This window comes from Lates calcarifer, linkage group LG14, assembly GCF_001640805.2.
Source record: "Lates calcarifer isolate ASB-BC8 linkage group LG14, TLL_Latcal_v3, whole genome shotgun sequence".
Taxonomy (NCBI): domain Eukaryota; kingdom Metazoa; phylum Chordata; class Actinopteri; family Centropomidae; genus Lates; species Lates calcarifer.
In genome coordinates, this window is record NC_066846.1 from 8,851,977 (window position 1) to 8,869,152 (window position 17,176).

General features: G+C 43.8%; 1 protein-coding gene across 1 annotated transcript in view; it reads left to right on the plus strand.

The window, feature by feature from the left end:
- The window catches only part of arap2 (ArfGAP with RhoGAP domain, ankyrin repeat and PH domain 2), a 115,942-nt gene continuing 98,766 nt past the window's right edge, over positions 1-17,176 (plus strand). The window contains 9 exon segments of the mRNA XM_051075709.1: positions 1-132; positions 417-498; positions 682-837; positions 3,146-4,030; positions 5,279-5,361; positions 9,004-9,080; positions 9,404-9,468; positions 10,483-10,848; positions 11,793-11,862. Of these exon segments, the coding sequence (XP_050931666.1) occupies positions 3,213-4,030; positions 5,279-5,361; positions 9,004-9,080; positions 9,404-9,468; positions 10,483-10,848; positions 11,793-11,862 (1,479 nt within the window). The 5' untranslated portion in view covers positions 1-132; positions 417-498; positions 682-837; positions 3,146-3,212.

Here is a 17,176-nt window from a genome sequence, read left to right on the forward strand (position 1 = left end):
CAAACGAGTATGTAAAAAGCACGCTGCGAGGACAGTTGCGACAGGCGACAGATACCCAGAGCGTGGTATGACAGAGAGGGGACACAGGTGTGCGGATGATGCCTGAGGTTTCCTCCCGTTTTTAACCGGCAGGTAAGTTTTGGGCGAACTACCGGACGCTCGGCAGCGTATTACGTCAAAACCCTGACTTAAAGTTGGTTTTATTCGTCACAAGCCGACTAAAGTGGGCACGCGGCTGAAATAAATCAGCGCAGGTTAAATTATCTTTCTTTTTTTAAAGCCAGGGTGAATGTTTAATCCGCATTTTTTATCACGATGTCAGTAGTTCAGACTCACTTCAGTAAGTGTAAATGGAAAGTGAAATATGACTGCGCCAACCAGACTTTTGATTAGCATCTGTTACATTATATTCACAGTGGTGTAATACTCTTTTCCCGTATGTGTAAACACTGATGAGCACATTACGCACGTGCGGACCTCCGATACAGCTGCTGTAAGGTTAGTATGAATACAACCAAGCATTTTACAGAAGCGGTTTATACTAGAGATTAAAATTAAATTCTCTAATAAATATGTTTTTGTCATGTTATCCTCAGAACTCTATTTTAATATTGGAGTTTATAATATATGAACAGGGAGCATAAATTGCAAAACCTGAATAGTTATATTTTTTCAAACCAGGAAGGGGATGCACATTGGACTTTGATCAAACTTGGCTGGCTGAGGGATGTGCAGAAGTATAAAGTAGGTGTGTGTGTTGGTGTGCATGCATGGGCGTGCATGCTGTGACTCACTCCTGTGGAAGCATACCTGAGGTGGTGTAGAGGGCCCTGTACGGTGGGTGTAACACAGACACACACTTCTTCTTACACTGGCGGCCACACTTTCAGAGCATTGTTTAGTTTTGTAGAGGTAACAATATATTGTTCTAATAAATTGCTGTCTTATTGTGTGTCAGTGAGTGCTTCATGTGTTGGTGTGTGGTGCCTCCGGTTCTATGCACAACCCATATGTACCCAGGCCCATGTGGCATGTGTGTTGTTTATCTTGTGAAGTTCTCTTTTTGCTCTCTGCTATTGATCTGCACAAACCGTGGGCTTTGACACTGGGCAGTAGCTGTGGATCAAAACTCCCTATATCCAGCCCTTAATAATGTTTGCTGAATGTGTGTAGTGTTGTGCTGGCCTGCAGTAGTGTGTGTGAGTGGGTGTATTATAAGTGCTAAAAGGCAGGGATGTGGAGCAGGCCAGGTCAAATGAGCGAGAGAGCTTTGGCGTGTGCCTCCACTGGCTGTTAGCCAACACCGGTCCCTGCATGTTAACACTGCAATGCACAGCTGGGCTGGTTTGATAGAGTACAGGCCTCTATTGTGAGCAGGGGCTTTAATTTGTGTCCCTGCATGCTCAGTGCTAATGGTGCAAAGAAAATGTAGCAGCTAAGGTGTGATGTGTGTGCGCTTAAGGTGAAATAATAGGAGCATCTGAGCATGCATGAACACAACTGACGTGCGTCTGTTCATGAGTGCTGCAGTTTCTTGATCTTTACATGTTGTAAAATATATCAGAGAGGAAGAGATGCTGTAGATCTACCATGAGGTTCCAATTTAAAATCGCTACAGGAACAAGGACAGTTTCTGTTCATGTTCATTGTGTGAGTTGCTAGAACAGTAAAACACTCAAATGTATGGGCTACAAATGCCGCAAGATTATATTTACTTGAAAAGAGAAGTAACACTTCATGTCCCCTGTGTACTATACCCAAAAGAGGAGAAGTGGACATGGCAAGATGTTGATGATGTATCTTCCTGTGAGTTTCGTGTGTGTGTGTGTGTGTGTGTGTGTGTGTGTGCGCGTGTGTGTGTGCGCGTGTGCATGAGAGAGAGATTGTGAAAGATAAAAGAAAAAGAAGAGTTAGACTTTGAAGAGCTGGTGTGAAAGCATCAGCAAACAGACTTTCAACAACAGCAAGGTTAGCAGTTTATGATATGTTAGACAGTGAGCTGCAAGGTACAGCTTGGATTTTTGAACAGATATGTATATGCAAATAAGGAAGAAAAGGTTTTCTAACAAAGATGTCAGCTGGCCTTTCAAGTTTTTCTTTTTAGACATTGAGGTTGGTCTCCTACCAGAACCTGACCATAAAGCCAATCTATGACGGTAGAAGTCTGTTTCCTCATAGCTGTTGCTGTTTCCTGCTGTTTCATCCGTGACTGTTGCAAATACAGGTGGTGGTTTTGTTGGCTAGTGTGTGTGCTCTGTTATTGTTGAATGTACTTTACATGCATCTAGATCTTCTCAGAGTAAGCTTAAAGGAATAAACACTGGGGGGAATTGAGCTTTATTGCTTTACTGCTACGTGAGAATATCAATGCCACTCTTGTGTCTGTGTGGTGATTATTGAGCTACAGCTGTCACGGCAGACGCTTAGCTTAGCTTAAAAACTGAAAACAAGAGGAAACTGCTAACATGGGTTTTTCAGGCTTAAACTTAAAGCTTACTGATTTATATCTTATTATTCAAATAGTCACAAATATAACCCCTGTAAAACCGCCACTTCGTGTTTTTTTATTTTTGTTTTTGTGCGTTTTCAACAAACGTGTTAATTAGCTTCAGCAGTGCAAACTTTGTACAGAACCATACGAACTATTTTGCTAAAGTAAGCTAGTTGTCTCCCGGCTGTAGCTTCATATTTAATGGTCAGATTAAATGTATCAATCTTCTCATCTAACTCATGGTAAGAAAGTGAATGAGCTTATTTCCCAAAATGTCAAACCAGTCTGTTAAATGAGGTCATATTTCCACAGCTAAATATGATTAATGCTATTAATGTAATATTTAAAGCTAAAATTCAACCCTTAAATTTTCACCTGCAAAACTTTTAAGACAAAATCAATATTCATTTTGTATGATTTGGGCTTGTAGAAAAATGCACATCATTAGAGCCAAATAAATTAATTTTTTTAAAGTGTTCCTGTTGGAGTTAATGGATGTTTCACAGGTTAATAATGTCTTTGGTACGAGAGCGGGGGTCATGAACTTGGATGTCATGTAAAAGATTAAACTCTGTTTGATGGTGCTTGCAGCTTCCTATGTTTACAGCATATTTCTTCAGCCGTCACTTATTTCCATCTGTTTTTATGTTTTAGGTTCAAGGCTGGACCACTACGTCTTCTAAAGGTCTTCCCGATGTGGCAGATGTGGAATTAGAGCACTATGTTGGAGCCCTCAGAGCCCAGCCAGGAGGTTGCAGAGTGGCTGTCCACCCTCCGCCTGTCCCAGTATACCTCATGTTTCAGAAAGGGAGGATACCAAGCTCTGAAAGACTGCAAGCACCTCACAGATGAGCGTCTCCTGGAGCTTAAAGTGCTCCCAACAGGCCATCGGAGGCGCATCCTCCGCAGTTTGGAAGCTATAGGGGTGAAGCCTCAGAGTGGTGGAGAGGATGAAGAAGAAGAAGAGGGAGGAGTAAAGAACAGGAGACGCCAGAAGAAGCCGGTGCCCCACCCGAGACATATCTTCTTAAAGGACAGAAAGAGGGGGACTTCATGTCAGCACCATCAGCCAAAGGAGAGGACGGAGCATGGCTCAGAGGGGAGTCACACTTTGCCTCCAGGGGCAAGACTGGGAACAGAAACTGAGGACAGATATATCCGGCCGCCCCAACCGGCCCCACGCGATCCCCAGAACATCCGTACGAGCATGTCTGCACCTACCTGCATCCCTCCATCTGTGACCTCCAGCAGCAGCAGTGAGTCCCTCTGCATTTCAGAAATGCCTTCAGACTGGGAGATTTCCTCAGAGGACCCGTCACTGTCCAGCACCGACTCTTTCCCCTGTTCTGCTGAAATACCCCACCCAACGGTGACTGAGGAACATGGGGGTCTTCAATGTGAAATGGTGGAAAACTCCATCTATGAGGCACAGCCCTGTTTTAAGGCTTCTGCAGGTCCACGTCTCACTCGCTCCTACAGGCTGAGGCACCGGCCCGTTCCTGAGATCCCGACTCAGATCTTACCGCCATTGCTGGACAGGTAAAGAGGCTGGTTTAAGCTAAAAGACTTCACTTTCTTGCATATTTATGGGGCATAGTTTGACATTTAGAGAAAAAGACTTTTTCACTTTCTTGCCGAGAGTTAGGTGAGAAGATGGATACCACACATGACTGGTAAATGTGAAGCAGCTATGAGCTGCTGGTTTGCTTAACTCAGCACACAGACAAAGCTAGCTTGGCTTTGTTCAACGGTAACATAAAATGACGAGTAAAAAACTTTATCAGAGACACACATAAATTAATATCAATATGAAGCAGGTGTGTCTGATTTTGCCAAAATGAAAATGTTAATTTCCAAATCTTTCAGTCCCTGGGCAGGTTGAATGTTAAAAGAAACAGCTCAGGCTAGCTGTTTCCCCCTGTTGCTAGTTTTTCAGTGCTTAGCTAAGCTAACCAACTGCTGGTTCTGGCTTTATATTTAAAGATAAAGAGTGACGTTAAAGATATGAGAGTGGTAGCAATATTCTCACCCTGTGTTACCTCTCAGCAAAGTAGTGAGTAAATATATTTTGTTACCTTTCGGCAGAGCCAAGCTAGCTTAATATTCTGTTTCTAGTCCTTCTGCTAAGGTAAGCTAACTGGTTTCTGGGTCTAGCTTCATATTTACTGTGCAGACATGTTGGTGTTTTTACACTTTGGTTTATGTCTGGATTAAAAGTTAATGTGTCAGCAGATTTACATTTGGACAGAGCTGTTGTCCCCTGTTTTCAGTCTTTATGCTAATCTGTTTTAACCGGCTGCTAGTTTTAGCTTATTTGTCCCACAGATATTATAGTAGTATTGATCTTCTCACCTAACTCTTGGCTAGAAAGTGATATGTGTGTTTCCCAAATTGTCAAAGTATTCTTTCAAGCACAAAGTTTGACTTTATAAGAGTTGATGTGCAGTTTCTGAGAACTCATCAAACAAGTTAAAAGAGCAAGGTGAAAAAGCACCTGGAGAATGCTTCCATGGCATGAATGAATTTGAAAACAAGGCTCTCTCGCTTTGCATTCAGATATACCTACACTGATGGAGAACCTGAGGCCTTTAATTTCATATGCAGTTCTCCATTCAAAGCGCATCACTACCCTTCATACATTGTTGAACTTTTGAACCATGAAACTAACTTTCAGAGTTCCACATCTCAATTTGGAAAGGCCTTTACGTCTACCTGACGTTACTGTTTTTACCCACGTGCTGAATTGGTTGTTCTAATCCACTTATTTCTCTCCCTCCTCCTCCACAGGAGCACACTGCCAATGCAAGCAACCAGCCCTGAACACCTAACTGGCTGCGAAGGTCCCACCGGTGCAAACGGCATACAGAAAGGTACACGCAGTCTTTCAGCTGCATCCGCTTCATCTCCGCCATGAATATTTCATTCGGCAGTAGAGTCAGCGGTGCTGTTGTTTGCCCGGATGAAAGGAGGGAGAAGAGACGAGGGTAGCGTGTGGGTGGGGGTAGGGTGGGGTGGCGTTCGGCGGCAGTGTGGTGAGAAGCGGTGTCGCCCTCGTTTCAAGCGTTCGTCTCACAGGGAATATGCTCTCTCACATCTTGTCCCTCAGCAAGACCCTGGTGTGTATTCCTGTCGCCCGGCTCTCCAAAGTTTTTTAGAAGTTGTTTAACTTTGCTAACAACACACAGGCTTGTAGTACAACCAGTACAAATATGTTTTGAATTTTGCCTCCTCCCCAGCTGTATTTACTGGGCTTAGTCGACCCTCATGTCTCATCTGATGCGATACTACGTGAGCTGCTTTCTGTGCCGAGGTAGACACGTTCTCCTAGGATTATATGACGCATTTCGGTGACGACAGTCTGCATGAATGCGTGGTTAACACCAGTGAAGACGTCACTCATTTTGAGACAATATTTGACCACATTATGACTTTACGTCTCGCTAAGTATCAACAGTTCTGTCCATTTTCCCCACTTATTGCCCCACTCACGCCTCCCCTGTCCTCCCCCCTCCTCCCCCCTCCTTCCTTGTTCAGTTTACCTTCACTGCAGCAGTCTCTCAGTAGGCCCTGTTTTGCCAACTTTTCCTCTGTATGGAACAAGACAGGGAGTGAGACAAGAGAGAAAGGCGAGACAGTGAAGTGGGTTGGGAGGAAGGAAGAGGAGATGGATGCAAAACAGGCTGAGAGACGGAGCAAGAGAGGGAGGCAAGGTGGTCCCAGTGCAGGGAGACGGGGAGCTCGACTAGCAAGCTAAATCTCCCTTCACGGCAAGGTCTAGCACGGCGTTACTTGACGTATCATTTTACCCAAGCATATCTGAAGAGTTTATTCTGAGATGAGATCCAGAACTTTAAAAAAAAAAAAAAGTGCAGTGTAGTCTCACACAGTGATTGTTGTATTCAATCAAAAGTTGATACTGGAGGCTGGCAGAATTTTAATTAACACCCTCACACTTCCTCTTATAAATAAGTTTCTTGTACAAGACAAATCTCATTGAGAGAACAGTTTTCTATGTATTGCTTCTTCAGTATCTGTGGCAATACAGCAGACTGGGCAGAATATTCAATTATCTAATCATTAAAATAGTTTTACTTTGCAGGGCCTTTTATTGTGCAGTGACATACATAATCTCAACTGGCAGACTCTGTACATACACTACAGTGTACAGTTCTGTTATAAATGTGTGTTGTTCTTGTTTCTGTGACTTTGATGTATGACAGGCATGACCTTTGTACACACACACACACACACACACACACACCCACACACACCACTGGCAGCAGAACTCGACTTTTTGTGCCAACCTCAGTAGCCAGAGGAAGAATACTAGTTCTCAGCTGTGCAACGTGGGAATTTCTTTGTGCCATATATTAGTATTAATAGAAAACCTTTGAGTTTAAGATTGTTGGTCAGACATAACAACTCATTGGAAGACATCACCTTGTGCTCTCAGAGCACACAAAAAGACACAAAACCAGGGGGCGGCTGTGGCTCAAGAGGTAGAGCAGGTCACCCACTAATTGGAAGGTCAGTGGTTTCATCCCGGTCTCCTCCAGTCTGTGTGCTGAGGTATCCTACTGTTGTGCGCTGTATTTATATAGTGCTGTATGAATATAGTGTAAAGTGCTATGTAGATGCAGACCATTTACCATTTAACCAAGCAAAACAAAAGCTAGGTTAGCTAAATATGACATGCTAGCAGTGCTGTGAGGCTGTGCTTTGAGCCAAATACTAACATAAATATGCTAACTTGCTCATAGTGACAAAGCTAAAATGTTGACGTTACCAGGTACAGTATGTTTACTATGATTACCACTTTAGTTAGAGTGTTAGCATGCTAAAGTTAGCTAATTAGCACTAAACACAAGAATAGACGGGGCTGATGGAAATTTTATATCACTGTAGATATTTGCTCATACAAGTTTTGAAATATATGGAATGTATTAGCCTTACAAAAAACAAAAAAACAAAAACAAAAAAACATATTCAAAGTCCACTTAAAAGCTTTTTTGGGGCTTTCACCTGTATCCCATGGTTTTCACAGGAGGATGGATTTTGCTCAGTGTTCTACTGCAAACTTCTTTCTACTGTAAACTTAACATATTAGTTAAAAAAGTAACTAAACAACATGATAAATATAATAATAACAACCATTATTGTCATTATTCTCATTATAATCATTTGAAAATAAAAAAACTTGACTATTCACTATTCACTTGTAAACTTGGTGAGCCGATGACTGAACACATTTTCTGTTGACTACTTTGAATTCAGACGGTGGCAGCTTCGTGTCCTCCGTGCTCAGTGTGGGAGTGATAATAACAAACTGACCTGTAACTCCCCTGACTTAAAAGCAGGGAGGCTTCATTCAGAACAAAATCAATCTCACTAACTCTGAGCTGATGGCTGCATCTAGGTCGCTTCCCGGACTGTGACTTGAGCGCGTGTCTGGTCAGGAGCAGATAAAGAAGTGGCGTGGTCGACTGAGAGAAACAAAGGCAGAGCCCTGGAGATGCAAGCCAGTGAGAGGAGAACAGAGGGAATCAGACAGGAATTGAGTACAGCAGCGTCCAGTCCAGGCCTTTGGAGAGAATCGCGAGTGGCCTGAAGGTCGGCTGATAGATGATGATTGATGGTTGCCATCTGCCCACAGAGCCTGCCCATAGAGAGAGCCACTGTGTTGGAGTGGGTTCTATCATCAAATAAACTGACCCCTTCATAAAGCGTATCAAGCCCAGTACACGCCCTTTGTGCCCTTCTGTAATGGCTCGCATTGTTTTCAAACTGTGTGTCTGTAAAGGTTTGAAAAGTAGTACATTCACATCTGTAAGGCCGTGAGTGCGAGCCTTTCCTTATTTGACCATCCATCCTTTTATGTCTGTGTTTCTCTCAAGGCATCTTCATGTGTCTGAGGGTATTTCGATGTTTGCACGCCAACCGTTTGTGTACGCGCCCGTTCTATCTGCCGGTGTCTATGTGTGCGCCCCCCCCCGTGGCGGTGTCTTCTGGCCCCATCGCAATCCTCAAGAGAGGGCGGTGTCATTTTTCACAGAGACAGGCAGCAGCCCACGCAGGGTGGCCCCGGGTCTCCAGACTAATAGCGTCTGGCCAGAGTCTCTCCTCTCTTCTCCTTCGTCTTCCACCGACCGCGGTCCCTGCAGGAACCAAGACAGAGAAATGGTCTTGGCAGAGGCTCAGTCTGCTTGCGACAGGCTGAGTGGGATCGTACTCCCAGTTGGGCGAGGAAAGGGGCCGAGGCAGAGAGATAGGCATGCTAAAACAAAATTTAATTGGTTTACTGCTTGCATGGATCAAGGGTTGGCACATTTATTCAGATCAATGAGTGGGTTTAATCAAAGGGCACTATAACATCTGAGTGATTTAAAATTTAACTGGAACAATCCCGTTAAGCTCCTTACTTTCATGCACCATGTTTAGGCCTTCACACTGTGTTCTGCAAGTTTCAATGCCATGACAAAACTACCATTGTGTTGTCTCTGTGTCCTTTTTAGCTTCACTTCAAAGAACCTTGATGCCTATTGCTCCCTACGGAGAAACGTTCCTGTACAACAACCCTGAAAGCGCTCCGGTAAGCGAGCATACACTCCCACTAGCGGACAGTGAGTAGCAGCTTACTAAAGAGGAACAGACATTTCTCAGATCTTCAGCGCTATCAGCATTGTTTCAGCCACAGCCTACACACCAAACTTCCCTCTCTGTGTTAATGTTGTCACCATGGACACATACCAGAGTGGAAAATGTGCTTGTTTCAGTTTGCCCCCTGAGGTTAATAGAAATGTCACCTAGCCACTAAAGTTAACATAGCTTAGTGCTGCAACACGATAACAGTGTCTGACTGAAAGATGGACACTTTTTTCCCCATCTGATGCTAATCTCTTTTGTGCTCTATAGGACCAAGGTGCTAAAGAAGGGCAACAGAAAGGATTTAAGGACAAGATAAAGCAGAAGAAACAGAGGTATGGTATGATGATGTTATGCTTCCGTTTGACACTGGCTGTATAAATAGAAATTCAAATGTTAAGAAAGAGAACTACTGTAGTGCTGTACTACCATGCAGCTCCAGGTTAAAGTTTTGATGTTTTCAAATAGATTAGTAGTGAAGATTCACATCTTAATAAGGAGGTTTGCACCAAAAAATAGAAGCAATTCTTGAGCTGCATTGAAAATCATAAAGATAAGAGAAGTGGTCAGGATGATTTGAGGTGGAGAATGATTATACATTTCCTGTGTTAGAGGTGCGATAGTAGGCCTTATTAATGAGTCATTTTACATTTTAGGAAATGTACTTATTCACTTCTGTGTTGAGGGTTAGGTGTGAAGATCAGTATCACACTCATGTCTCTTATCACTCACATCTGAATCAGGTGGTTTTTTGCTTAACATAAAGACAGGAAGGATGGCGGAATCACTAGCCTGCGTACTGGACTAGATGCGTACTAGCATCTTTGAAGAATTGGTCAACAGATTTTTTCTCAGTATACAAACAAATATGAAAAAATGTGTGGTTTTAAAGGGAGTTAAAATATGTACGGTAACAATTTGAAAGTACAGTTAATCTGAACAAACAAAACCCTTTAGGCCATGCATCTTGACAGTAGAATTACAGATAAGTCTTCAATCTCTGGTTTTTGGCCCACAGTGAGGAGCACTAATAAAATTGTTGGTTACAATTTAACTAACTTTATAACTTAAAACCAACTGTAAATCTTGTTTTTGTTGACCTGCGGTGGTTTAACTTCTCGTCTCAGTGCAGTGATGAAGAAGTACACCCCAGGGTGTCAGTACACTGTGACATCACTGTTGGGTGTGGCTACAGGTGCAGCAGAGCACACTCTAATCACCGTCAAACCACACGTAACAATGTTGCTGTAGAAAGACTTGAAATTTTCAGCAAGAAAGGGCAGAAAAATGCTGTTTTTCATCCTGGTATTAACAGCTATCAACACATTATGTCATCTGTGCTCATACAGAAAAAAGACACCTAAACAGAGAGAGTCAAAGGAAGAAGATTCTCCACCAGCTCCTCCAGCTATCCCAGACCCCTACAAAGATGAGTATTCGACAGTGGATGAGTGTGCCAGCATTTTACCGCGAGCCATTTTGGACCAAAGTTTTGCCGCGACCCCTGAAACCCTCGCTGTCGGCCCAGCTGCCTCCGGCCCCACGGATGGATCCATGATCATGGTGGAGTGTGACCTCTACTCGGAGCCCGCAGAAGCTCTGGGCAGCGTGAGCAGAAATGCTTTGCCTGACATTTCCCCTTATGCGTGCTTCTACGGAGCCCCCAAACACCAAGTGCTCAAAGTAGGCTGGCTGGACAAACTGTCGCCTCAGGGGTAAGTTACAGTACTTCTTAGGTTGATAAATGCGATTAGAGATTCAGCTCAGATCATCAGGCATTAGAAATTCCCTCTTTATCTGATGTAATGATGCATGGGTCTGCATGAAATCCTCATGACTGCTGGTTTTTCTGCAGCACCACATTGCATAGAGATTGTTGGTCATAAATATTAATTTCCTATTAACATCGGCATATGTTCTCACTCATTCTTAGTGTACAACCTTTCGCCCCAACAACCCAAAATATCCCTCATGCCACTGTCTGTCACAGCATTACAGCCAGCAACCACTACTTCCTGTTTCTCTGCAGATATTCTGCACTCTCTGATGTGTGCTCTGTCTTTTGATGATTATTTAAAACTGATAAACGGTATTAGATACAGAGGCCTGAAGGAGATGTTTCCATAATGCATAGCACTACTGAAGGGATAGGAAAAGAACGAAGGGAGATAACCTTGTAGCATTGAGATTCACATTATATTGGCTTTCGCTTAGTTCGGCTTTCCTGGCAAAACTACATTTTCTTCCTAGAGTCTCTTGGTGCTACTGGTGCTCGAAACCAGAACTATCAATCACCGACTTCCTTTTTATATTCTCCTTCATCACCTGATTTGCATAGGTTTGGCAAACTGCCCTTGGGCTGCTGAATATTCAAACTGAGAGTAGCCATTTGTTTTGATTATGCTAATTGGCAGCTGTTGATACAACTCTTGACATTAATGAATCAGTGGCACTCTTGATGAAATATGAGTACCTGTTCAGAGCAGGTTTAGTCACTGGCTTACTGTCTTGATGGTTTGTGATATTATTTTTTCACAATGCGGTGACACATTGCACTCAAAACTGTCTTTGTTTGGTTGACAAGCCAATGAGCCAGATGGATTGAGCTACAGAGTGTATTATACACATTTTCACCTCAACTTTTCACCTCTCTTTGCAGAAAGTGTGTTTTTCAACGGAGGTGGGTGCGTTTCGACGGCGAGAGTCTGGCCTACTACAACAATGACAAGGTAAGCACAAGGAAAAACACATGCTAATGGTCGCTAAAGCCGTGAAACCCTTTGCACGCACGTGTTCACGCCTCCCCTCCTGTTTCCGCTGACACACTCACAGCCTCCACATGCACGCCGGCGAAGTCAATCTCATTCCTCTGTTACAAGAAATCTATAGCGCGAGCAGCTGAGCCAAGTTCCTAAGCGCTCCCCCCTTCTCTTCCTCCTCCTCCTCCTTCTTCTCATTGTCATCATCATCATCATTAGCTTGGCAGGCTAAAGAATGGGAGCAAGGACGGAGCGACATTACGCCACGCATGATGGGCCAACGCTCCCTGTGCCCGCCCAGCCATACAGTAAAGTACATTGATGTTGGCACCTGACCAGTTCTCAGAGAAAGAAAGGAGAGGTGGAGGGTGGGGGAGGTGCGGGAGGGAGAGAGAAGACTCTGCTCTCTTTTTTGCCTCCTTCAGCACTTCTCCCTGTCTGACAGTTGAGCTTGAGATTTCGCTCAGCGTTGCCTGCCTCGTCATCAGAGGCAGGGGAGGGATGAGAAAGAGCTGGGGCAGAGTGGAGGCTGAAGAAGGAGAAACTGGAGAGGTGGCAGACACAGATGCGAGCAAGATGGCGGTGTAACCTCCACTTGTTTAAACTGGACGCTGACGTTTTCAAGTCACAAACTTGTTGAATTCGCACCAGCATTTATAAACAGATTTCGCTGCACCTTTGAATAAAGACAGCACTTATTATCAGCTGAGCTTATCAAGGGAACTGATGAAGTGCAGCTTGTTTGCCTTGCTTGGCCGTCCTTTTGAACTAATGTGCTGCTCAACACTTGAATTCTGCACATTTTAACCCATTTGCTACAAACCACACATACTTAACATCACAGCTAACTGCAGCCTCTATTACATTTCATTAATCCTTGTGTAATCCACTACATTACATATCAAATCTGTATGATTTTTATTTTGGGCTGGGTAAAGTCTAAAATCTTTCAAATATGGTGCTGGTGCCAGTGCAATGACTTTGATTTCTTTCCACAACCCAATCACCAGACCGGCGATACTGACATTCAGCAAAATGTTTTTTAGTTTCCAAAATGTTTTAAATAATTTCTTCAATATGCTCAATGCATCATTATTACATAAAAAATTACATGAATAAGATATAACCTAAGTTTTATGATTTAGATTACAAAATATCTAATCTCTCCAGTAAGAGTAGGTAAATAAGAATCTTATAATCAGTGCCATCTTTTGATACTTCAATACTTGATGCCATTGATAAAGTACTGCGGCTCGATATCTGGCCCTACAGGCAGTGCAGACTTTCATCAGTTTGCACTTTAACTGCATTATCGCTGTGGCACTGACAAAAAATAACAGTACATATGGTTGTAAACTTTTAAGTACGTGTCAAAACGCTAAAAGTATTGCACATGCTGAGCAGAAATGTAAAATATAACTGTTTTCTGCTCGAGGAGCTAAGATGTTTTTTCAGAACAATGATCAAAGCATGTATTCTGTGATCTCAAGTGAGCCTAAAGTGCCCACAGCCCTGTCTGACATAATGTGCTTTACCTTCATGTCCTCACTAATGACCGTTGGATGTATCTCGCTCTAAGAACAAACACATTGCCGTGGTGTTTGTGTGTGTGTGTGTGTGTGTGTGTGTGTGTGTGTGTGTGTGTGTGTATGAGCGGTGACCTCGGTGGCCCCCCTCCCAGGGCCAGCTCGTTTTCGCTGCGGCAGCATTGCACAACATCACAATCAATGATGTGGGACCTGTCTGATGCCTGCTCGTTAATCACATACTAATTATAGCCCGCCATGCTCGCTTGCCCGCTCTGTCTCTCTCTCTCTCTTTTCCCCTCGTTTTCTCTTTCCATTGCATTTGTTGCTTTATTTATCAGGACACGCTCTGTTGCCAGCAGAGTCGGAATCGGCAGGGAGGCCAGCAAGTCAGCACTTTATAGTCCGTGTCACTGTTGGCGTAGGCACGACACTTTTTGGAAAGATGAAAGTTTGCCTCTGTGTGTGTGTGTGTGTGTGTGAGACGGAACAGGGATTGTTGTTTGGACTTTTTTAAAGTCATCCTGCCAATGTGACTCTCCCCTCTGAGAAAGCAGACGGCTTCATCATGTTGCGGGTGAGCGGAGAGGTCGAGTACAATCTCTCTGTCATCCCTGCTTTATGTGGCCAGCTGAGGCCCTGTACCACCCTGTGCGCCACCCAGTGCCACCTCCACGGGGTGAGCGCGGGGGTAGAGGAAGATTGCGAGGACGCCTCTCAGCACCGCTTTATGTCGGAAATTGAAATATGAGTCGGTGGCTTGCTTTTGCTCACAGTGCAGAGACATGTATTTGTGTGTGTGTGTGTGTGTGTGAGAGAGACCACAAAAATTGCTGTATTTCTCACACTACATAACCTTTTTGTATCTCATATTTTCTCACGTTGACACGGGGGTTCAAAATCTACACGACTGATCTCAGCGGAGTTGTACTGATTGCAACATTATTCCACTGGAGAGATCTGCAACTGGAGCAAATTACTGTGATATTCAACAAAAACAAGCAAGCACTTGCTGTGTGTGTGAATACACTGCCTCCCCCCTTCCCCAACCCAAATATCTTGTTGCGCCTTAAATGGATACAGACTCATCTCTAATGTGCTCTGAAAGCACTTTTACCAAAAATTTTTATGGAAAGTAGCTCAAAATGTCACTAGATGTTGCCAGATGTCATGAGGTAATTTGCATATTTATTAAATCATTACCTACTAATTTACATATATCAAGATAAAAAAACTGACTAGCTCTAACTAGCTTTATCATTAGCTTTTATTATTACTCAACCTGCCATAAGCATCTAAATGTACTACTAATTTCACAGTGAGGCTGTACTTGGACGCATTTTAGCTAAATGCTAATGTGCTTACATGCTACTGTTTACAGTGTGAGCTGTCTTTGTTGTTTACATACAACATTAAAGTACACCTGAAGATAATATGAATGTCAATTTATATATGTATCAGATGTTCAGTCATAAACCATATATTGACCACATTAAGGTGAGACTCTAACTCTAAAAAGGAACAATAGATTCTTTTGCTTTTAAAAGAAAAGTTGAGTTCATAGCCCAACTGGTCTGGTATGACCAGAAGCTTATGGTGGCTAATGTTAGCTAACTCTACAAAGATAATACACTATAATACTAAACTGACCATAGAGTTAGCCAAGTCTCAAGCTCAAGCTTTAGGCCACAAGTGTAGAATCTGTTTGGACTTGAGGTCCTTTTGTCTCAAATGATAAAAAAAAATTGTTGAAGACATGACAAATTTGTGTAGTCTTGACTTTCAGAAAAAATAAAGACTGATGTCAGCATGGTTTGATCATTTAATCATGCTGCTCTGTTTTTCTACCTGTACACAAAAGCAAAAAAATGCCTACACATTGAAACATTCCCATGCTTGTTCTCTCTCTCAAACTTTCAACACCCAAAAAACTCTTTTGTAGTTTGAAATCCTGTGGGATCTGTCAGCCCCAGACAGAACTAATCGCACTTAATCACAGTCGCAGCTTGAAGGTCTCTGGCCGTGGTGATGTCATCATCGGGGTAGCGGAGGTGGCGTGGGAGAGTAGCGAGATCCTCAGTCTCACTTCTCCCTTCTCTACAGCGTTGTATCCGATCCGTCTCATCAATCACCCCCTTTCGCCCGATTTCGTCAACGCCGGGATTGACTTGGGGGGGAGGAGCGCTTTGGACCTGAGATGTAGTCTTCGGGGATCCTGATGTGGTTGTCATGTGTGTGTCTGCGAGTGTGTGTTTGTGAAAAAAACAGTCCAAAGCCTGGCTTTGGGTAGCGAGGAGGAGGAAGTGAGGAGGAACGGCTGCAAGGGGATGAAGGGATGAGAGCACAGAGTGGGGGAGGGAGGAGGGTGGGTGAGGCTGGAGAGGAGGCCAAAGGGGAGATGAGGTTTTAGGATCGCGGATCAGTCTCTGAGTGTTGTCAGTCTGCCTGATTGTCTGTCTGTCTGTCTGCCTGACGCCGCAAAGCTCTCTCTCGCCAAGCCCGAAAGCTCCTCTACTTACTCCCTCCTGTGCCTTCCTGAGACGCCTTCGCTTTCTGTAACACACAAAATGTTTCTTTTTTCTATTATTTATGCTCGCTTTCATTTTGATCGCCAGAACTGTGCCCAAAATATGTGATATCTTCAGCAGAAATCTGCAGTATGAGCATTTATCTTACTTTCTTTCACGGTTTCATACATTTCCAGATGTTTATATCGCTAGACCTGCTCACATTTTAATAGTGTTTGCTCATTAAGAAGGTTTTCAGGTGACTTGCCTATAATTACCTTGGACTTGCTCTCGATGCCTTGAGGCTTTAGACTTGCTTTGACAAGGGTTGAGACTTGGACATGCCCTTAAGACAGCTCTGCCCCCAGAGCATCATCTTCAAAATCCTTAAGGCGTCCCACTCAGTGAAACACTGATCAAGGCTGCATTTTTGCCCACAAGCATTTTTTTTCCCTCCAAAGGTGCAGTTTTGCACCACAGCCAGTTGGTGTCCTCATGCCTCCACTGAAAATCTTTGGAGATGCCAGAACCCTTAACTCCATGCTGGTGGTAAAAAAAAACAAAACAAAACAAAAACCCCCCCCAAAAAACTCTCCACCCTCTTTACCCTCCTTCCCTGCTTTCTCCACACGGTGCCTCCATTATTGTCGGCTTTAGCTCCACTGCTCCGTTTTAATTGTTTCCTGAAGTTTTTACTGGTTTGTTTTTGAAAAGGAAGGAGACACAGTTATCCATGTGGGATAGGCAGAACGCAAAAAAAAAAAAGGATGGGGGGCATGGGCAAAATGACATGGGGTTGACAAATGTTGGGAGGGTAAAAATGAGAGGTAGCGATGTGGGAATAGCCAGATCAAGAGGCGAGAGGACGTGGGAGTGAGAGAGCTGAGGGTGGGAGGGAGGTGAAGGGAGGAGCAGGAGGAGTGAGGGGATGAGTGGAGGGAGGAATGAGTGTGGAGGAGCTCTTTGGCAGGGGGGAGGCGAATCAGGTGTGTCTGTTATTGGAGAAAGAGAGATAGTTAGGCCTCATTGCTTCCTTGGCAGTCCGTTCTCTTGAGATTAGTCTATAAACATTACCCGCATGTATATGTGTGTGTGCGCGCGCAGGTGCAGCGCCCAGCGATGTGTCTGAATCCGCCCGCCTTAAACGCTGACCGCTTCTTTTCATCATCCCTCCGCTGACTCTGCTGTCAGAGTATTTACAGATGCACAACTCGCAATTAAACAACTCTCTCCTCCATGACCCCAAAACTA